The sequence below is a fragment of the Osmerus mordax genome, chromosome 27 (genome assembly GCF_038355195.1).
Source record: "Osmerus mordax isolate fOsmMor3 chromosome 27, fOsmMor3.pri, whole genome shotgun sequence".
NCBI lineage: Eukaryota > Metazoa > Chordata > Actinopteri > Osmeriformes > Osmeridae > Osmerus > Osmerus mordax.
This window is the reverse complement of record NC_090076.1, coordinates 9,196,330-9,219,359: the sequence shown is the minus strand read 5'-3', so window position 1 is coordinate 9,219,359 and position 23,030 is coordinate 9,196,330. Positions and strand designations below refer to the sequence as shown.

General features: G+C 50.6%; 2 protein-coding genes across 2 annotated transcripts in view; one reads left to right on the top strand and one right to left on the bottom strand.

Moving 5' to 3' along the window:
- The window catches only part of kifap3a (kinesin-associated protein 3a), a 19,549-nt gene extending 11,700 nt beyond the window's left edge, over positions 1-7,849 (top strand). The window contains 8 exon segments of the mRNA XM_067230456.1: positions 67-254; positions 256-363; positions 677-776; positions 1,146-1,231; positions 2,905-3,091; positions 3,178-3,268; positions 6,532-7,213; positions 7,717-7,849. Coding sequence (XP_067086557.1) covers positions 67-254; positions 256-363; positions 677-776; positions 1,146-1,231; positions 2,905-3,091; positions 3,178-3,268; positions 6,532-6,652 — 881 coding nt within the window. The 3' untranslated portion in view covers positions 6,653-7,213; positions 7,717-7,849.
- A 760-nt stretch (positions 7,850-8,609) lies between these two features.
- Positions 8,610-22,740, bottom strand: niban1a (niban apoptosis regulator 1a). The gene is made up of 14 exons (XM_067230595.1): positions 22,542-22,740; positions 17,587-17,717; positions 17,017-17,145; positions 16,716-16,833; positions 15,757-15,921; positions 15,164-15,279; positions 14,372-14,476; positions 13,713-13,875; positions 12,571-12,758; positions 12,076-12,222; positions 11,787-11,897; positions 11,574-11,681; positions 11,134-11,245; positions 8,610-10,976 (listed from the first exon to the last, which is right to left on the bottom strand). Exons 1-14 carry the CDS (start codon positions 22,594-22,596, stop codon positions 9,472-9,474), a joined length of 3,153 nt encoding a protein of 1,050 aa, XP_067086696.1. The 5' UTR covers positions 22,597-22,740; the 3' UTR covers positions 8,610-9,471.
- Between the last annotated feature and the right edge of the window lie 290 nt (positions 22,741-23,030).

Here is a 23,030-nt window from a genome sequence, read left to right as displayed (position 1 = left end):
TGGTGCCCTACCTCAAGGAACGCCTCAAACCAGGTAGCCACACACACACACAGAAACACACACTCTCCGGCTTTCAACCGCCTTGCTTGAACCACAAAAGGGAGTTCTCGACTGTCCCTCAACTTGTCGGTTTTATCTCTCCGACCCCCCCCAACCTTATTGAACTCCTGACCTCCGACCTCTCCCTCACTCCCTCCCTCCCTCCCCCAGGTTCAGCAGAAGACGACCTCATCCTGGAGGTGGTCATCATGATTGGGGACGGTCTCCATGGACGACTCGTGCGCCGCCATGTTGGCTATGTCTGGCATCATCCCCTGCACTCATTGAGCTGCTGAACGGTGAGGCCTGTTGGAGAGGTTCTTTGTAGAACCGACGCTAGCCACAACTGATGATCTCCCCGCGCTGCTGCACGACGAGGGAATCTTGTTACAATTACGCGATCGTGAATTTTGACGTTTTTCAGCTTGCCGTGTGAAGGAGGTTGCCAAGTCGGACTTGTACAAACATTGTTTCATAAACACACACACTCGTGTTCTCTCTCTCTCTCTCTCTCTTCTTCGCTATTTGTCTTCCCTCCCTCCCCCCCTCCCCCCCTCCCCCTCTCCCTCTCTCCCCCTCTCCCCCCTCCCCCCTCCCCTTCTCCCCCTCTCCCTCTCTCTCCCTCTCTCCCCCCCAGCCCCAACAAGAGGATGATGAGTTTGTGTGCCAGATCATCTACGTGTTCTACCAGATGGTGTTCCACCAGGCCACCAGAGACGTCATCATCAAAGACACCCGTATCCTTCTGGGTCTCCCCCCTCCTCCAGCAGCATCGCTGCGTCCACCGTCAACCTCCCCCCTGCGTTTTCCACGGCAACCCCAAGCAAATAGGGAAAGCAGAGCAGGTCCTCCATGCATGCTCTCCAGACCGGGCCTGGGCCCAGATACCTCCTGTCTGTCTGTCTGTCCTTTCTCTGTCTCTCTCTCAACCTCGATCTCCCTTCCTCTCTCTGTCTGTTTCTCTCTCTCAACCTCAATCTCCCTTCCTCTCTGTCTGTTCTCTCTCTCAACCTCGATCTCCCTTCCTCTCTCTGTCTGTCTCTCTCTCTCAACCTCGATCTCCTTCCTCTCTCCGTCTCTCGCCCGCTCCTTGACTCTGCTCCCAGAAGCCCCGGCTTACCTCATTGACCTGATGCACGACAAGAACGCAGAGATCCGCAAGGTCTGCGACAACACTCTGGACATCATCGCTGTGAGTAGGCAGAAGTGCCGACTGTTAGGATACCACACCAGGAACCTCAGTATAATGTGTGTGTAGGTGTGTGTGTGTGTGTGTTCCAGTGGTCTAGCATTATCAATACTAGTCCACACAATCAACGTGTTATTAGCACAAACGGCGTTCAGCTGTAAGATTTGGAGTGACTGGATGGATTCCTTCTGCTTCCTAGGTCAGGACTTGATTGACAGCTATGGTCAAGTCCTGGGCTCGCTCCATTCTGTGGCAGGTCTGGATCAGTGTAATTAGCTTTAGATTACAGGCGGTGTGGCGGGGGGGGGGGGGGGGGGGGGGGGGGGGGGGTATGGGAGGGGGGAGGAGGAAGTGTTTCATAGAAATTATCAGTGAGAGCGTGAGAGCTATTAAGCTGTGGACCACATGAAAGAGGACCGGCCGGCTCTGGTGAGACTCAGGGCGGGACAGCCGAGGTGAGAGAGAAAGCAGAGCTCCAGAACACACACAGCACACACACACATTCACAACACACACACAACCTTCTGCTTGCAGACTACCTTAGCAGCACACACTGTGTGACCGTGCGCTCTGGAAATACACCGCTTTGATCACTGTGTCTCCATGCAGACTAACCCTAACCACACCCACACACACACACACACACACACACACACACACTCTCTCTCCTCAGATAGAGAAAGCTATAGATGGCGTCCTAGGTGAACAGAAGGTTAATTCACCGGGATATTCTTAGACGCCGTTTCCGGAGGCGTATTGGAAGTACTCTGAACACTGTTCTATATCGTCTCTGCCCCCCCCCCCCCCACTCCCTGGATGCTGTCATGAGCTCAGTATTGATGATTGATTAGGCCTCATGTCAACCCTGGACTGGTGATCCCTACCAAGACAGGTAGTTAACCATGTAGTAATTAAGCGGCTTAGCATGTGATAAATCTGCTCATTGACAAATAGTGTCACTGCCACTTGTTGGGGCGGAGGTAGGCCCGTGCCGTGACAATGGGCCCGTTTGAGGCCTGGGCCTCGAGTGGCAGCCAGCACCCAGGGGGCTCTGCTCTGCGTCTGGATGATTAATCTGCGAGGCTGGGGCTTGTGGAGCGGGGCGGCTCAAAGAGGGCCTTTTATCTCCCCCGCGGCCCCCGCCGAGAGAGGAAAACACACTCCGTGATCGTCCCACTCGCCAAGCCACACACACACACACACAGTATGACCAGGGTTTTACACTAGCGACGGCGTTGTAGAGGATGCCTGCACACAGCGGTGCATTGTGGGATGCTCTCAGCCTCCCTGCCAGGATGGACCAATAAGGTGGTCAGCGGCCGGCCGGCTCTGCCTGTGAGTCGTCACTCCACACTGGAGGGCTCCCGGGGAACACTGCAGGCTACTGTCGCTCTGCTGGGGGGGGACCAGGAGGGTCAAACAGGGGCACTTTAGGGGCCCGTCGCAGATTTAGCCCAGGTGTATGCGTGTGGGCTCGTGTTTTTTGGCGTCTGTGATTCGATTTTTCACGAAGCGATGCCACGTTGACGTGTTGTAAGACACGTCAGTTGTGTGCGAAAGAAAAATGTGTGACTTGAATCGTGATTTTGTCGCTCTGTGTGAAAATATTCCTTAAACTCGCCCCCCCCCCCCCCCCCACGCCCCCTCCCCCCCCCCCACGCCCCCCTCCCCTTCAGGAGTACGACGAGGAGTGGGGGAAGAAGATCCAGAGTGAGAAGTTCCGCTGGCACAACTCCCAGTGGCTGGAGATGGTGGAGAACCGTCAGATGGACGAGGGGGAACCCTTCATGTACGGAGAGGACGGAGAACCCTACCTGGGGAACGGAGACATCCTGGAGAGGCCCGATCTCTTCTACCAGGGAGGTGAGGAGGGAGGGAGGGAGGGAGGGAGGGGGGGGGGAGGGAAAAGTGGTGTGCTGGTTTGGTGTTCATGGTGTGTCTCTGTCCAGATGGAATCATTCCCGGAGATGGAGCCATGAGTCCAGACTTCTACAGAGACTACCAGAATGGAGACATGGGCCAGGACCAGTCTGGGTACAGGTCAGCAAGTGTGTGTGTGTGTGTGTGTTGGGGGACGGTTTTGGGTCTGTCTGACAGGTTGTCTTTGTCCAAAAATACCCGTCAACCATCGGGGCCCCGGGGCTGTGTCTAAAGACAGAGACCTCGCAGACCTCACAGACCTCCCATTCCCCTGCTCGCCCTGTTATTCCCGCTGATCTCTGATGTTATTGAACCAGGGCAGTGGCTGAGTCAACAGCCCTCCAGTATCCCACAAGGCATCGCTCCACCCTCAACAGCAATACCGAAGCTTTGAGTATAAACAGTTTCTCTGGCTCCGTCACACCAGGGACTCTCCAGAGAAACTCCACAGCCGACCAGCTAGCAGGCAGCCATTAATGATATCGCGAGGACCAAATAATAACGTTTGATTTGATACGCCCGCTTGGACGACTTTTGAACCGTTTATCTTGATATGCCTCTCAAATGATGAATAGTCGGGGAAGCGGAGGGTTTATAGTGAGTAATTTGTCTTATTTATCATCAAGCATCTCGCGTGCGATAAAGCCGGTGTTGAAGTTGTTTTCATTTTTTTTCTTCTTTTTTTTCTGTGCGTGTTTGTTTTGGCTGCCGTTGTGAGGCAGATTGTGCAGATAGGAGGACTATGTGCTGAATCCATGCCACAGTTATTTCAGCTTTCATAAGGGGGGGGGTGGAGGGGATGGAGGGTGGGGGGGGGGGGTGGAGGGTAGGGGGGGGGGTCGAGAGAGGAAAACAGAAAACCAATGAAGGGAATGAGAGAGAAGGAGGGGGGGCGGTCTCTCTTTTTTCACAGGTCTTTGTAACCGATACCTTTTAAATATACTGAGAGAGCTGGGGGAATTGGTGTCTGAGAGACTGTTTTAATTTGGCCAGTGTACTCTTGAGTGATCCAGGTTAACACAATAATCAAAGCCAGCTCTGGTGCTTATTTTAAACTATGTGTGAAACATGGTGTGAATGGGACCTTTTAAATGGTTTTAATACAATCACTGTTATTTGTATAAATATCATAACGAGGTATTTTCATACGAGCTATATAACGTTTCTGCAGTCCGGGTCATTGGAAAGAGCAGATGAGTCTTGGGGACATTCTTGCGCGGGGAAAGCACCCAGGAGCCTTTGCGGCTGTGTGGGTTGGCGCGGGTAACCGTGAGCGTCGCACGCACCGAGCGGAACGATGGGTGCCTGCGTTTCAGCGTGTTGGGCCACGACTGCGCCTGATTGGAGGGTTTGAGACCCCCCCTCTAGACACACGGGCGAATGAATGAGGGCTTTGAGGGGCTGTCAGGATGTGACGGGGGGGGGGACAAAAGAAAAACAGAACGGCACTGCAATCAGGTGAGAGGGAGAGAGAGGGGGAGGGAGGGAGGGAGGGAGGGAGGGAGGGAGGGAGGGAGGGAGGGAGGGAGGGAGGGAGGGAGGGAGGGAGGGAGGGAGGGAGGGAGGGAGGGAGGGAGGGAGGGAGGGAGGGGGAGGAGGAGGAAGGGTGGAGGGAGGGAGGGCTGGTTATTTAGCACTGGTGTTGTGTGTAGCTGTAACTGAAGAAGTGACAGGCGAGAGATCAAAGGTGTGTGGTGGTGGGGGGGGTGAGAGGGGGTTCCTGGGGGGATGCAGGGGGGAGGAGGAGGGGCGGCTGAATGAGGAAGAGGACCTGATTCTTCTCCTGCTCAACACCCTCTCCATGGAATGTAGCCCCCCAGGAACCCCCCCCCCCACACACACACACACTCGTAGGACCACTGGGAACACTGGGGCTCGTTGTCCGACAGCCCTTTCCTCCGTCGAGTGACTCCAAACACACATACACACACCTATTTTCAATGAGGTGACAGGTCATTTACACGGCTGATATACAGCCCTGTGTGAGGGATGGTGTTTACAGGACAGTGTTTTGAGATCCACTGGTTCTCCTGTTCTTCAGACCACCAGGCCCTGGGCCCCAGGACAGCCCCTACACCCCAACCCAGCAGAGAGGACCCTGGGACGGAGTCCATCCTGGGGCCGGGTGGCAAGGGGGCAGGGCAGCTAGTACAGCAAACAGACGGGACAACCTAGACTAGTAGGACACTAGGGAGCAGACTGGCAGACTGGCAGGCACAGGCAGACAGACAGACAGGCAGGCACACGTATAGAAGCAGACAGACAGGCAGGCACAGGCAGACAGGCAAACAGGGAGGCAGACAGACAGACAGACAGGCAGGCACAGGCAGACAGGCAGACAGGCAGGCTGAGTGACTCAGAGCTCCAGTGTTTTCTCCAGCCTCCTTTAGCTCTGCCCAGAAATCCCCCCTGACAGCCGTAGCGTGCAGAGAGGAAAAATACATATTTCTACCCGGAGCGAGGCGGGGCATGGTCAGGGGGGGAGGGGGGGGGGGGAGGCTGGTGCGTAACTGATCGCTGGAAGTGATTTGGCTAAAAACAACACGTCATTATGGGCGCTTGCAGGGGCAAAGCAAACAGCTCGTATTTTAGAGTGCTGGAGCAGGACGTCTGGCCTGGCTGGGCCCAGGGAGAGAGAGAGATGGAGAGAGAGAGAGAGCGAGAGAGAGCGAGAGATGGATAGGGGACCGAGAGGGGGATAAAGAGGGGGAAGATGTTGTCGTTCATCTCGGGGGGGTGTATCTGTCACACAGCCCAGTGACGGGGTGGTCGGCCGCGTGGCCCTCTCAGAAGAGCAGCCAGCTGGTACCGGGGAAGAGCACGAAATCGAACCTCTACCCCCCCCCCCCCCCTCCCATCCCTCTGTATCCACATCCCCATGGTAACCGATTTGTATGCTTATGGCTTGGGGGCTCTTCATCATTTCCCCCAGCAGGGGGTTGCTGGGGCGACCCCGCTTCTCCACACCTGCAAAGCTGGAGAATCACCCGATCCCACACTGTTTTGACGGCTCTTTGTTTTATTGATTGGCTTCCCCCTATGTTTCTCCCCCTCGGCAACAAGTTACCCTGTAACCCAGCTTCATTGTCCATGTCAGAAGCGTGCGTCACAGCAGATGAATATTACATTAACTTTTTACTGGCCTGTGTGCGCTGCTCTTCACGTCGCACCCTGGAAGAGGTCTCGTCCGGGGGGGTTTCAAGGGAGGGCCTGTCACGCCACGCCACACGCGGTCCCAGAGCGCCACCTGGTGGATCAGACACAAAACGTCAGGAGAGAGAGAGAGGGTCTGAGTGTGTGAGAGAGCGATTGTGCTCAAAAGAAAGAGCGACTTCTCTCATGCCGTTACAGTAACAGAGACACGTGTGTGTGTGTGTGTTCAGTTCCATCCCGGAGATGTTCTCCCAGACTTCAGGGAACTCCGGAGGACGCCCTGCCACGGCCTACGGCTTCCGCCCCGACGACCAGTTCTTCTACGGCTACCCCGGCACGGTCACCCGGTAAAACCGGTAACCTCCCGGTAACACACACACACACCCCTCACTCTGAAGACGTCCCCTGTATACTGTACCTATACCGTGTGTGTGTCGTCACAAAGGAATATCAACACTACTTTTATGTTGGATTGTTCGTAGGGTTAGAGGCTAGTGATCTCTTTATCTCTTCATGTTCTCACTGTCTTTTTTGAACGAGTGCAGAATTAAACCATGAGACAACAAAGTGATGTTTTTTGCTGCGTTTGTGGAGAACGTCCTCAACATCTCGTCCATGCGGAGGCCAGTCGCACTCACTCATTGCACAAATTGTGATTGTTTGAAATAGCTTTGATCAGAAAACGCTGTGTTAATCGATGTCTTAATGGTGATTGCGTATGTTATGCAGGTGTACAGGCAATCCTGCTTTCAGGTGAATATGTTCCGTCATCTGATGTGATTTAGGATGACCTCCAGAGTTCAGTCTTTCCACAATTAACTCTGTGTTCCTAGAATGACATTCAAGAATGTTTCTTTTTTCCAGCATCACTCTACGCTACATCTCTATGCTAACATACAGTACATCTGTACTGTATGTACAGTAAATATATCTACTTATATTGTTCATATGTTTACACTGATATTAAGTACCGGTACATTTCTCTATGCTAACGTATAGTATTGTAGGCTGCATCTGTCTTTACTGATATACAATGCAATTCTCTCTCTAACATACAGCACATGTGTCTGTACTTATACAAGACATTACTCTATACTGTACTGGAGTATGTGTGTGTAGACTACCACTGAAGGTAAATATGTTACACAATATTCGTTCTTAACTATGTTGGTTCAGTAGTTGCATGTCACCTATCCTTTTTGGCTTTGCCTTCACACACACACACGCACACACACACACACGCACACACACACACACACGCACACACACACACACACACACAGTCAACACTGGAATAAAATTGTGTGTGAAGTCAGGCACTCACTTGTATCTGGACTTTGTTTTTGAATGTAATATGATTCCACTGCATTGGCAGCATCATCAAGCAAGCGCCTTGCCTTTGTTACTGTTTTCAGGTAAAACATTCGAGGTATTCTACTTAATTTATGTTTTATAAGTTCTTAACGGTAATGTGTCATGTTATTTTGATGTCTATTCATTGTGCCTGGGCCTCATCTGACAATGCAAGGCTGTGAAGCTTGTTTTCTGTGGTGCAATATTAGAAATAAAATGATTTAAAAGTCTGTGGGACTGGCTGGTTGTATTTGGTGTGTTGGGAACAGGACGATTAGTTACAAGCAGGGCTGTAGTGGTAAAATTAGGAGGTGGGTAAACTATGAATTTTATTATGTATTTATATGTTTTATTATTTAGATGGAACAGGGAAGGTTGGCTTGCTCCCTGAATCATCGTATTTGAAAGCACGTTGTTAATAGCGTTTGTCCCCTTAATGCGATGTTGTGCAAACCAAAACAACGTTAAAAACGTGAATTGATCTTCTTCAGTCTTACTTTGTACTTGAGGCCTTTTGCGGGCATCTGTGTGAGTGGGAGCACTCGATGGTCTCTTCAAAAATCGCCTGATATCCATGGCTAATGTATCCATTCCGAACAGGTAGGCAGGCAGGCTAACGTATTTTTTTACATGCTTCCTAGATCCTGATTGGTGTCGCCGTCGCAGCCGTAAGGCACTAATTAGAGGGTCACAGACCATACAGCGCAGATGAAAATGATTCAGACTACAGACTCATTTATCTACATAAATACGTTTATTTGTGGAGATGTCTGCTCTTTTCTAGCAAAAGATAGAGGGGAATCAGGGGATACACATTATATTAGGTGAAAAAACGGCCTGATATAATGTGCCTGACGTTTAACCTCCACTACAGCCCTGGTTACAAGTACCTGTAAACACCCTAACCTCCAGCAATTGTGTTCCATTCCTTGTATTGTCAAAAAGGAAACTGACCATCTTTTTAGGACATTTTATTGTCCAAGAGGGAAAGAAAGGATTCATTGGTTCACCTATTGAACACACAACTCACAACTTTACAAACTTCCTCTAACGGTAACAGACAGAATTTCAGTTGGACAAACATCAAAGATTTACAAGAAAAAGTGATAAGTGAATGCATAGCCTTTTCAAATAATATCTATGAGTCTTTATGTGGGGGTTTGATGCAGAGGCACTTGGTGAGGGGATTCCAACACAGCTACGAGGGATTCCAACCGTTTTCCGGTTCTGTCTCCATGGCAACCCTTTCGGTTGGACGTCCGTCGTGGAAACGGAAACTAAGGGGTCCCGGAGAATCCGACCTTGCGCCTGTGCAGAGAATTCCGAGGTATTTTGAAGGCACTTGGTGGGGCTCGGGTTGAGCTGGCCCGTGGGCCTTTGGAACACGGTGTAGCGAGAGAGTTCTTCAGCGAGTCAAAGCCAGACTAACAGACACAAAAATTCCTCCTTCTTCATTTAGACCTCACATAAATCATACTTTGCTTCAGAAAGTGTAGATGCATACTAATATCAAATAATGATATGGATGGCGAAACAAAACAATGATACTTTTCCCTTTACACATTTAATATTTTGCTATCAAATCCTAGTTTCTCTTCTGGGATTCGTATAATCAATTTGATCCCATAGGACATAAACAAGTTATACATACACACATACAGAGCTTGTAAATAAGCCTTGCATGTTGTATCGGCTAGTTTACGGACATATGTGTCGCAGTTCAATGTGTCGGTCCAACAGGGGCGTCAATCCCAGTTCATCTATCCGACAGGTCCTTACATCAACCCCCCTAACAGGCACATCTCTGGCCAGCCCTCTTATACAGCGTCAGGGTAGTGCTGCACCATCTCCTCCACCTCTATCACTTCCACCACCAGGTCCCGGATCTCCTGGATGCAGTCCGGGGCTCGGCCCGGCTGCTCCCCCGCCTCGAGTGCTTGTTGGGTGGGCTCGGCAGGGACAGAGGCCTGGGTGTCTGACGCTACCTCCAAGCTCAAGCTGGCTTCTGGTTCTGGAACGGGATCAGCGTTCGCTAGCACGCCGTGGCTAACGCTAGAATTTCCCTCGAGGCCGCCTGCTGGTTCAGGAGGAGGGTCGCAGCCCTGGGGTTCAGCGGAGGTGTGGGATTCGCTCGCTCTGGGTTCCGCGTCAGGGTCAGAGGTCACGGGGATGACCTCGTCTCCGCCGCTCGCCCTCTTTTCGACCTCCGCCGTCACAGCGTCTTCTGTGACATCATCACCGGGCGCCACAGTGTCCGAGGGGGCTGAGTCGCTGTCGGCGGGCGCGTCCGGAGAGGAAGGAGGGGGTGAGACGGAGCTGGGCGGGGCAGCGAGGTCGGCTTCCTCAGCTGCAGTTACAGGCTGCTCACCACTAGAGGGAGCCTCTGGGTCACTGTCAGGGATGCTCTCCCATTCACTCTCAGCCTCTCCGTTGCCTGCCTCCACTTCCGATACAGCCTCTCCTTCTGCCTCGGATTCTGCTCCAGCCTCGGGTACAGCCTCTCCCTCAACTGCCCCTGCCTCATCCCCAGCCTCTGATACAGCCTCTTCCTCTGCTTCTCTTGCCTTAGCCTCTGCCCCAGCCTCTTCAGCCCCAGCGTCTCCCTGGTCTGCCTCTGCCTCAGCCTCTATCCCAACCTCTTCCCCTGCACTGGTTACAGTGAGAGAGGCCAGGCACTCTGTAACTGTCTGTTCTAATGCTGGGTCAACTACAGCCATAGGGACATTCTCGGGGCTGGGGTCAGGGCTAGGGACAGGGCTATCAGCAGAGACAGGGGCAGCAGCCTCACTCTCCAGGGCCACAGTCTCCATCACAGCCTCCAGTCTGTCTGTGGTGCCGGGGGACACCAGGCCTGTGATGGTGGGAGGTTCTGAAGCAGCAGGTGGCTCCCCGTCCTCGGAGCACGCGCCTGTGAGGACGTCCACCTTCTCCCCCCCGGCTGGGACGCTCGTGTCCCCTGGGCCCGGCTCTGCTGGGGCCAGACCCTTCTGCTCAGGTGCCCCGGCGGAGACGAGGCTGGCCTCCACCTTAACGACGTCTGACGCGAACACGTCCGAGGTGTCCATCTCCCCCGCCTCGCCCTGCCCTTCCTCCGACAGCGAGCTGTAGACGTCCGCATGCTCTCGCTTCAGGGACAGCCCGTTCTCAGCCAGAGGGGAGGGCTGCTGGCGGCCCGGCCGTGGGGGGGAGCCCAGCCCCCACGCTGGGCTGCTGGGGGTGGACACCGGGGGGGTGGACAGGCTGGAGCGGCTGGACTGACTCAGGAGGTCTCGGCTCTCTGTCAGAAGGTTGTGCTTCTTCAATATGGCCGCCTCCTTCACCACTGCCGAGAAATAACATCAAAACAGAAGTGTGGACTATTACTGAAGTATTCACATGAAAATGCTAATTGTAATGTTCTTTTTGAACATATTATCGACTGTTAAAAACTGTTGATAGAATGATAAAACAGTGAACTGGTATAGGATGATTTACAGTACCTTTGCTGACTTCCTTGTCCAGTGTCTGGATCAATATGCCCTCATACACATTCTCCACATGGAGGAAGTTGGAGTGGTCTGCAAAGATGTACTGTTCAAGACCCTGAAGCTCCTGAGGATAAAACCATATTATTGTACAGTAGATCACACATTACATTTACATTTAGTCATTTAGCAGACGCTCTTATCCAGAGCGACTTACAGTAAGTACAGGGACATTCCCCCGAGGCAAGTAGGGTGAAGTGCCTTGCCCAAGGACACAACGTCAGTTTGCATGACCGGGAATCGAACTGGCAACCTTCGGATTACTAGCCCGATTCCCTCACCGCTCAGCCACCTGACTTCCACATGACATGTGGGGTGTGTGTGTGCGTGGGTGTGTGTGTGTGTGTGTGTGTGTGTGTGTGTGTGTGTGTGTGTGTGTGTGTGTGTGCTCTCACTGTTTTGCAGGTAGAGGCCAGGTTCTTCTTCATGTAGGGCAGAGTGATAGCCATAAGAGCGTCCTGGAAAATCCTCTTCCTCACCGTGCTGCTGTCGTAGTTGTATTGCTGCGACACACACACACACACACACAGGAACAATGGGTCAGTGAGCGTGTGTGTTCACCGTAACTAAGCAACCTTTCCGCTCTGGACTGTGCCGCGCCCTCTGACCTTGAGCACCCTGAGCCTGGCCTTCTCCATGGCCGAGCTGGAGCTTTCCGGGTTGTCCTGCTTGGCCTTGTACACCAGCTGCTCGAACGTGTACGCCGCGTTCTCCATCAGCTGGACCGCAAATCCCACAATGCATTTCAACTGACAACATCAATGGGTGACCGATAGATACTGTTCAGCTGCTATGAAGAGACAGATCTAATATGGGAATGTTCCAGTGCTCTATGTGCGTGTCTTAGTCTCTTTATGTGTGTGTATGTGTGTGTATGAGGTGTGTGTGTGTGTGTACCTGCTGCAGGTCTATCTGGGTGCTGTGGATCAGGCTGCTGATGCTGGAGAAACCGAAACGTTCCTGCAGGTGCGGGAGCTTCTCCTGGAGGGAGCTGATCTTCTGGTAGCAGCCCAGCAGGTTAGGCTTACTCAGCACGGCCATGGCCTGGAGGAAGAGGGGGAGGAGAGGGGAGGGGAAGGAGGGGAGGGAAGGAGGGAGGAGGGGAGGGAGAGGGGAGAAGGAGGAGGGGGTGAGGGGAGGGAAGGAGGGGAGGGGAGGGAGGGAGGGGGGAGAGGGGGAGGAGGGGGGAGAGGAAGGAGGGGAGGGAGAAGGGAGGTAGGGGGGAGGGAGAGGGGGGGAGAGGGGGGAGGGAGGAAGTGTGAGGACATTTAGTCATTTTAGCAGACGCTCTTATCCAGAGCGACTGGATAAGAGCGACTGGATAAGACAGAGGACAAAAGAGAGATCACATGAAAATGGGATGTTGAAACTAGAGGTCCAGGAAGTCCACACCTGTTTGAGCTCATCGGTGACCCCGCCTTCCGCAAAGTCCTGACACAATTGTTCCAGCTCGCTGTCAGTCATCTCCTGGGCCTCCTGGAAGCCGGTGCTGATTGGCCCCATCAGTTCCTCCAGGACTGAGGCCAGGTAAGGCTGCACACTCTGCATGCAGAACTTCTCTGCCGGCTCCAACACACTGGCTGCATCAAGACATCAACACATGTTAGACCTATCAAATCTAAATGTATTTCTATAGCCATTTTTTACAAGCAATGTCACAGTGGGCTTATTGTTCCAGTCCTGTAGTGTTAGACCGCCGCATTGTGTTTTTACATTGTATTCAGTTCATATTTGCCATATTGTGGATTGACACGGGTGTAGTGGTTGTGTACTCCTCGTGTGTTGTGTATTGACGGCACCAGTTGTGTGTAACAGACGTGGTCTTGCTCCATCAGAGGGTTCACTTGGCCAATGGTCGCTCCCACCGGGAGTCGAACCTGCCACCTCTGGCATCCCAAGCGCCACCACTACCAGCTATTCGCTCACTATAAGCTAGCTATTCATTGACGCGGGTGGCCTGTTACATCCTTGAGGAGTGAGTTTCACCGATTCACACCGGCTACACGTGCAAATTGGAGCCTTGGTCAGATGAATGGCACTGAAATATATGAATGTTTACAGTATTTCACTGTTGAATGAGTTCAATGAGGCGGTCATTTCTAATAGAGGGAAAAAACCTGTTTCGCCCAGCATGGCTCCTACATAAACTCTCATCATGGAAAGTTGTGTTTGTGCAAATATGTAGATAAGGAATAGGCAGTGTAGGTGAAGCCTGATTGGCTGTCCTTTCAAACAGCTCCAGTAGTCAGACAGGTATCCATGTCAACACTGCTGAACAGAACAAAAGGACGGGTGTGTTGTCATTGTCTTGTGTGTGTGTGTGTGTTTACTCATCCTTCCCTGACAATGTTCTACACCTGTAACCACACCCCACACCCAGAGGCTCACCAGGCCCACAAAAAAATCACACACGCGCACACACACACACATCAGTGGAATGTTGCCTCAGTTTGATCTGTGGCTTATCTGTGTGTGGGTGTGTGCGTGTGTGTGTGTGTGCGCGTGCAGCATTCCTGCCCAGACGGCGTGCGTACCTCGCAGCTTGCCCTCCAGCATGGTTCTGGCGCTGAGGATCTGGTCCATGTCAGAGTGCATGAGCACCTCCTGCTGGCGCACGGCGGTCCTGCACTCCTCCTTCAGAGTGGACAGGCCCTCCAGCAGACGCTGCTGCACCAGGATGTAGGCTGCCTCCACCGTCTGACCGGACGGATGGAGGAGAGAGAGAGACACAAAGAGAGAGAGGGAGAGAAAGAGAGAGAGGAGAGAGACAGAGAGAGAGAGACAGAGAGAGCGAGAGAGAGAGAGAGAGAGAGAGAGGAGTTACGGGTTAGAAATATTTAGTTCCAACGTCACAGGTCACGGTGCAGTATAACATGTCACGGTGCAGTATAACATGTCACGGTGCAGTATAACATGTCACGGTGCAGTATAACATGTCAGGGATGAGCAGGGCGGCAGGTGGAACACCAGGAGAGCTGCCACGCTTACATTTAGTCATTTAGCAGACGCTCTTATCCAGAGAGACTTACAGTAAGTACAGGGACATTCCCCCCGGGGCAAGTAGGGTGAAGTGCCTTGCCCAAGGACACAACGTCATTTTGCACAGCCGGATTCCAACCAACAACCTTCTGATTAATAGCCCGACTCCCTAACCGCTCAGCCATCTGACCCCCAGTAATCGCTTCATACTCACAGCAAACCACACTCTCTTCCTCTCTGTCTTCTTGCTCTTTAACCGTGGAAGCATGTCCTTGGACAGAGAGGGCAGCAGATCTTCCATGACCAGGTTGGCCAGTACCTGAACACACACACGCACACACAGAGACACACACATGCACACACAGAGACACACACACACACGCACACACAGAGACACACACATGCACACACAGAGACAAACACACACACATGCACACACAGAGACAAACACACACATACACACACACATGCACACACAAAGACACACACACACACAGCTTTATTTCTGCTTTATTTCTGCTTCATGAAGGTGATACTGTGTGTGTTTTCCTCGCCGGCTGAAAGGCAGGGAGGATATCGTGGTGAAACTGCACAGCGATACTCAGAGCCTCGACAGGCATTGCACACATTCCACGCGGTGTTCAGCGATTAGAAACATCGGGCCAGGTGAGACGTGCATTCACACACACACACACACACTTTCTGGAGTAAATTTAGGCACATTGGTGCTTGAGTGCTTGAGTGTGTGGGTGTGTTAAATCAGTGGGACAATGGTTAAGTCATAAACACAGAGTAGGCGTTTTCCTGTAGTTAGGATTCAACTTCCTGATCATGAACAACTGTAAACACCCGTGATCCCTCACACATAAACACCTTTTCCACTGACACTATCAACACCACCTGCTATAAAAACAGCTGAGAAAAAGAGACTTGACCAGGACTGCTGTATTTTAGGATTTTAGGACTTGGGTGTTACCCAGAATGCTTTGCGACAAGAAGGACCTACCCTGACATCGCTACCTATCAGCATGTCCCAGGATCCATACTGGCCTTTCTCCTGACGGTACAGCTGGACGGCTTTCAGGAAGGCTTCCACTTCACATGTCTTCTTCTTCAGGAAGTCTGATGGTTTGGAGAGAGAGACAGAGAGAGACAGAGAGAAAGAGAGACAGAGAGAGAGAGAAAGAGAGAGACAGAGAGACAGAGAGAGAGACAGAGAGAGACAGAGAGATACAGAGAGAGAGAGAGAGAGACAGAGAGAGAAAGAGAGAGAGAAAGAGAGAGAGAGACAAAGAGAGAGACAGAGAGAGAGACACAGAGAGAGACAGAGAGAAAGACAGAGAGAGAGACAGAGAGAGAGAGACAGAGAGAGACAGAGAGAGAGATACATACAGGGCAAGGAGAGAATGGAGGAAATATGTTCTTAGTGTGTGCAGCACACGCATGTGAACACCATCGTGTGCAGACGGTGCTGCACGCGTGTCTCCTCCCCTCTCCGAGAACATCAGAGACAAGCATCACAGCGTCATTTGCATGCCATCCGCGGCTAGGCGCTGGGATGGCAAGCCCGCTGCCATGGCAACAGCCACGGGCGGTTACCTTGGTTCTGGTGGCGGATGCAGTCGGACAGCACGGAGAGGAACCTGGTCTGTCGAGCCTCTTGACGGAAACAGAAGTAGGAGTCTCGCCGGTAAGGAAGCCTGAGGTACACGGGGAACTGACCGGGCATGCTCGAGAGAGGGGGGGCGAAATCCTCCTTCAGGTCTGCAAAGCAAACACACACACACACACACACACAGGGGCTCAAGATGTCGTGTCCGACACACCCGCTCCAGAAGCGATGTTTTTTTTTTTTTGGTTTGCATACACGTTCAAATACACGAGACGCGCGTGAACACACAAGTGTTTCCTCGCTGTCGGAACTAAGGACCTTGTGATGGTGAGGCCATGTCTGTTTTCAGGATTGTGTTCATCTCTCGCTCTCTTCATCCTAGTTCGAGACCATCTTATGCCAGGAAGCTAATGGTTTCCCCTGAGCGCGTCTCTTCAAACTCACACACCCACTCTCCCGTCCTTCCTCTACGAGTCTAAAAGCAGCCCACTGCAGGCAGGAGCTGGGGAACCACAGGAGCCTGAGGAACCACAGGAACCTGGGGAACCACAGGAACCTGAGGAACCACAGGAACCTGGGGAACCACAGGAACCTGGGGAACCACAGGAACCGTTCTTAAGGTTCAGACACCCTCCAACAGGGGTGTCTCAGCTCACAACAAAGAACAAGAAAGTATCGCAATCCCCCCATGTTCTCTGGGAGGAACAGGGGATTATTGTGTACGGTTCCTGGGGGCATGTTAGAACAGGCGTAGAGCCAGAGATGCAGTTTGGGGTGTTTTCAGTCGGATTCCCAGAGTCAACCAAGCGAGCGTTTCCATGACAGAGGAAGACCTCTCACTAGGTGTGTGTGATGTCGTCTAGCAACTGAGGGGTGAGTCAACGACCCTGTGGATTTGAGTCACCCCTGGGTGTGTCTGTGTGTGTGTGTGTGTGTGTGTACTCACTGTTGACTTCCTCTGGGAAGCATTTGTCCACCATAGCCATGTATTTCTCTTCGGTAGTCAGCACAGTGCCCCCTGTTGGAAGCAGTCTTTGGCTTGGAAGAACCCCTTTCATAAAGGACTAGAGGTGAGGAGAAGAGGTGACACTACACATTAGTCTACAAAGCATCCCTGTTCTGTTGCTAATGTACATGCATAACTCTTCATGATACCCTGCTCACAGGCCCCCGAATGAAATTGTCATTCAAGGTAGCCGAGCTAAATTGTAAACTGAAATAATCTGCATCCAGAGTGATGCGCTCACCTCGAAGCTGTCGTGACACTCCAGGCAGTAGTTGGCACGTACCACCATGTACCTCTCCTTCCACTTCCGGTTTTCATCGAAGTAGAGGGCGTTGTCTTCGTACAGGACCGCCCCTTCCTCGGGTGCAGCCTATAGGAACACACAGAACCCTGGTGAAGCTACGGGCTAACGTTAAGCGCTTCAGTGACTAAATACGGATCTGGTGAATGCCTGATATGCCTGATATCACAACACATATATCACAGTTATCAGAAGTTGGGAGTGAAGAACAGTTGTACTGAAGTTCCACTCTCACTGGCCCTAATCAGGGTTTGATCTGTGATCTGGGGTCCTCTCACTCGGGGACACACACCACTAGAACGTTGGTGTTCATACCACGGACACACACACACACACACACACACAGATAAACACACACACACACACACAGATAAACACACACACACACACACACACAGATAAACACACACACACACACACACAGATAAACACACACACACAGATAAACACACACACACACAGACAAACACACACACACACACAGATAAACACACACACGCTCGCTCTCACCCTCTGCAGCAGCAGATGTGTGATCTTGGTCTTCCCCTGCTGCAGTTCCTCCTGCACCTTGGAGAAACTGGCCACAGAGTACTGCCTCCTGTAGTGAGGGCTGAACTCCTGCAGGTCCGCCTCAGCTCGACCTGACACACACACAGACACACACACGCACACACACACATATTAAGATTGTACATTCGCTGACTTGTAACCAAATGTGTGTATTGTACAGACTTCACATTGACAACTGGAGCATAAAAATATTTCCCATAAGACTACAAATGGGTCAGTACTTATGTTGTACTGCACAGTCTCAGTTCTTAGTACGAGTAGGGTGTGGAAACAGCAAGTTTACCAAAACAGCTCTGCTCACATTCGCTCGCATTTTTCCACAGTGATCTCAGAGATGACTCCATCTCTCCCCAGAGCAAGACACAGGAACCAACTCCCTTCAAACTGAATGACAAACCCCAGGTGACATCATCCACGAAAAAATATTGGGAGTTCACAGCACAGAGAGTTCTGGCTACACAGCGTTGTCATTACAGATCATCACTCCTTCTCTGGGTTCCTTTGAATCCTTGCTTGTATGTAACAACCTACGAATGTGTCTAGTGTGTGCTTGTGTGTGTGTGTGTGTGCAGTCGTGCAGCTTCAAGGCCACCGTTCCGCAGCATCGACCAGATCTCCTCTCTCTGTTCCCTGCTGGCGCCACTGCCATCCCTCTGCAACACATCAACTGGTCATCTACCCACAAACCCTCTCCCGTTTCACCGGAGCTTTCCTCCCCGCCGACCAGGCGTTCCCACCCCCGGTCCCGTGAGGCGTCTGCAGGGTAAAGCTCGACGTCTTCTGTCTATAACCATTACATTTACATTTAGTCATTTAGCAGACGCTCTTATCCAGAGCGACTTACAGTAAGTACAGGGACATTCCCCCGAGGCAAGTAGGGTGAAGTGCCTTGCCCAAGGACACAACGTCAGCTGGCACCGCTCAGCCACCTGACTCCCTCATTACCCCTCCACATGGGGAGAATCCCTTGACGGGGTGTGCGCTCTACCCCCCGGACGCCCTGCGTTGTGTTCACACGCTACGGTCATGACCTCTCACGTGTTTTCACCCCGATCGAATGAGAGTTTTTTGTACACCGTGGTTCCTCTGTGGTCGGTAGTTTTGTTAGCCAGTGTGCCTCAAAGCTGATAACGGAACACATCCATGTTGCGCCCCACATCACTATGGAAACAGGATTGTGTTCTGCGCTTGGGTGAGACCTTGATGTACCTCCAGGGGACAAACGCAGAAAGACACAGAAAGAAGGAGAGAAAGAGAGCGAGACAGAACGAAAGAAAAAAGACAGAAAGGAAAGATGGTAAAAGAGAAAGAAGGAAAGACAAAAAGAGAGAAAGAAAATTAAATAAAGAATTAATACAGCCAGGAATAGCAAAAGAAACATACAGTACGGAGGAGAGAGGTATGGGGACAGATTCAGCAAACAGCTCAACTGGAGCGCTGTTCAAGCCCCTTGGCCTCTCCATGTTATTTCCTCAGACCTCCAGCGTGAAACAATACTGTGTGTGAAGGTGGTTCCGTCCATGGTCTCCCCTTCTGCCCTAACAAGGACGCTTCCCCGCTGATCACAGCTGATGAAAACAGGCCTCATATCCACATCCCCCCCAGACACTCAGGAAGTGGATATCCTGCTCCCTGCTCTCATTCAAAATTGTTTTTAGGTTGATGGTTGATGTTTGTGTGTGTGTGTGTGTGTGTGTGTGTGTGTGTGTGTGTGTGTGTGTGTGTGTGTGTGTGTGTGTGTGTGTGTGTGTGTGTAAGCGAGAGGGGGGGTACAGTCTGTGAGAAAGCTACATTGGTTCTTCTAACTTTACAAGCTTGTGAAGGTCCAAATCCAGAACTCCCCAAAAACACGCTTGAGTAATCAGCCATCTCCCTAGCCCTCTTCACAGTGACAAGCACACTCTAAACTGTGTCATTAAACAGTCTGGAACCAGCACTTCCTGAAAGCACCATTTTGCTATGAAAGCACCATTGAGTTGGACTCATCAAGTTAGACTGACATCTTACCCTGATTACAAAGCAGGTCAAATCTGTTAGTAGTTTGTTTATTGTTTTGCCTTTCCAAACTCAGCGGGTATGCAAAGGAGGATTGTTAGGATGGCAGCAGGAGTGTGTGTGTGCATATGTGTCAGTGTGTGTGTGTGTTTCAGTGTGTGTACGTGTGACTGACTGTGAGGTAGACTGTTTAACATCACTGCTACAGAGTGCCAACACAAAGTGCAATGTGACAGAAACATAAATTAGTGTGAAATATATCAACACATCAATTGTTCTTGTGGGGTCTGTTATAAAGGACTCCCAGCTATTCCCAGGAGATGATGTATATGTTCCAGTTTGGGTCGCACGGTTCAAATTAATCCTAAGTGCTGTTTGTGAAACAACCCTGTATCACACTAACAATGGCTCCAGCTTCCAGACGCAGGCTGTTGTCCTTTGGGAGGGTGTCTCTGCATTGAGTCTGTGTCACACACGAACCCTGTTTCCCTGGAGAGACCTGTTCTTCCAGTTTACCACCACACCTGTTTAGCACATGCAGACAAACCCAGGCTAACACACTAACAACATGTATGCTAACACACGTATGTTTCATGCGTGTGTTTTGTACAATATACACACACACACACACACACTTGGTAGCTTTTTCCCACACTACAAAATCAGCAGTCCTGTTGTAATTGTTACCTATTTGAAGAGTTAAATATAGAGAAGTGTGCTTCAGACCAAGGTTGTGTATGTGTGTGTCAGCATGTGTGTGTACACAGTATCATGTTACACCTCTCAGCCTATTTCCTACCTGGGCACTGCCTGGGTAGTAAAGCTACTGTTAATACTGTAGCTACATTTACATTTAGTCATTTAGCAGACGCTCTTATCCAGAGTGACTTACAGTAAGTACAGGGACATCTCCCCGTGGCAAGTAGGGTGAAGTGCCTTGCCCAAGGACACAACGTCATTTGGCACGGCCGGGAATCGAACTGGCAACCTTCTGATTACTAGCCCGCTTCCCTAACCGCTCAGCCACCTGACTCCTTACTTGAAAGCTCTTCATCTAGTGCTGGCTGTATTATGCTGGGGGTGAGCCTAAAATACTTTCTGTGCATTATATTCTCCCCAACTATCTGTGTTGTTCGTATTGAATGACGAATCACTGTTCAACAAGGGGTTACAGAGGATGTGTGTCAGCAAAATGATGCATCCGTCCAGCATCAATCTGCTCTGTTTGTTTACATCATCTTTCCCAAGTCCTGAGGCTCCTTCACTCGTGTTGCTCTGAATCATTTTGGTACATTCCAGCCCATTGATTTCTCCCTTTATAAATGCTGTTGTTTTCCCCACTCCCCTTTGCTTGCTCATTCTGAGATCATGCTAAGAGCAGAAGAGCGTATGAGCAGTTTCATCTCATACGCCTCATTCCGATTTTTAATCATCCTCACCATCATCACTTCACCTGGCAAAGACAGATTTTATGACCCGTAGAACGGGTTTATGTGACAATATGGTGGAATGGAAGAGCCTGTTTAGGATTCCATCTTCCCACAACGTCAGCTCCCGAGAACTGCCAACATTTTGCTTGTTAATTTCAGTGAAACCTGACCACATACAACATGCAGCACAGCCAATTCCTGCCAAGAGTGTCGTCGACCGCCATTTTGTCAAGGGTCAGGGTTCCCATGGTTTCCTCTCTACACTTTAACCAACCTCGCCATGGCACAGTCAAAGCAGGAGAATTAAGCGTTTGTTGTTTCTATAGTTTGATGGAAGGAAACACATTTTCCTCATCATGCCTGAGAGAACAACACAGTGGGCTTTAAGACCATGTCGCACGCACAGTCAGGCCTGTTTGCTCTCCACAAAAGCACTGGGCACACATCTGAGGGCAACCACTTCCAACTGCCAAGCGTTTGAATTTCTGGGAGATTGTGTAACACCAGCTGGAGGAGAGCTGGCAAACACAGCAGAATTGGAGGCTGGAATATTAGAACAAAAGGAATGAGAGCGGTTTGGAGAAATATCATCCATAACACTGTCTTCTGGAAGCCTAGCTGGACTCCATAGCTGCTGGCTATTTCAGGGTACACAGAGGACTCTGGGGAACCTATGTCGTTATTCATCTCAGAGTTGACGATGGGAAATGAAAGTCTGCTACCCCATCAATACTACCCACGTAAACACACACACACACACACAATTAGTCAGAACCACATTGTTCCAGTGACCCCACCCTTTTCTCAATAGACACCATAGTAACCTGATGATAGAAAGAGAGCGAGAGACACATAGACAGAGAGAGAGACAGAGAGAGATGTAAAACAGGTCGTGGCACTTATTACTCCCTCTCACTTTCCAGCTGGAGGGTGAGGATGCCAGGACTGACCTGATCAAACAGACACACCTGCACAAGCCCCTGTGAACTATTGTAATTCTGCAGCTTTAGACAAATTGCCACCGTAGTTAAACTAAACGTGACTAATCTTTACTTTAAAAGTTACGATTAAATCTATATTTATATATCAGTATCATGGATTTATGATACGGCGGCAATTGACATTCCACACTATAATTCTGAGAATCCTGAAATATTAGCGTCATTCGTTTATGTCCAACATTGCTGTTTCGTTGCAAAATTATTACATCTATAAACAAATTTACATCAGCAGGCGGTCGTATGAAAACATATTGCAAGAAACATGAAAACAATAAACAACTTAAAATCAATTTGGTCAAGGGTAGTTTCAAGCGACGACTTTGACACAGGACAGGCTATGCCTAAACTACTTAAAAAAGTATATAATTCCTGAATTCCTGAATTGCTTCCTAAAATGGGCTAACGTCTTGACAAAAAAAGACAAGGTTTAGACCGTCGAAACAGACCAAACGTAGGCATCCAGTTTTACCTTTTATGTAGTTGGATTTACTTTCATCCAATAGACTGGACGCGGATATTCCCATTTTGCCAGCTGCCGTGGAGAATTGTAGCGGCAGGTACAGTTCGCTTCTCAGGTGTACAATGTGGCACCGATTGAGGTTCCGTACGACTTCTCCCCTCCTCTCCCGACTCTTTCACTGACGGGCGTGAATAGACAGAAACCGAGCCAACGCAAAGTCCCCATTCAACACGGCGCTAGATCCTTCATCACATGCTTGTCTAGCATTCTTGAGGACCTGTTACAACGCTTTTATCAAAAGCAGGAAAGCTCATATTAGCTTATTGTCCACCAATGTTTGCTGACAGTCGACCCCGTATGCAGAGACTATTACTATAAACAATGTATATCTATTTATGAATGAAAGACTGTGTCATACATATAGATATTTCTATACACACACTCAGTAGCATATATTCCCCTCATATTTGAAAACCTGGCGACATACTGTAGATATAA

Bases quoted from the DNA above. Each gene is read 5' to 3' on its own strand.
- niban1a (XM_067230595.1), bottom strand. From the start codon at position 22,596: ATGGGAATATCCGCGTCCAGTCTATTGGATGAAAGTAAATCCAACTAC. The intron at 17,718-22,541 runs GTAAAACTGGAT...TGTGTGTGTCAG, and splicing joins TAAATCCAACTACATAAAAG to GTCGAGCTGAGGCGGACCTG. The intron at 11,682-11,786 runs GTCAGAGGGCGC...TGTGTGTCGCAG, and splicing joins CCAGGCTCAGGGTGCTCAAG to CAATACAACTACGACAGCAG.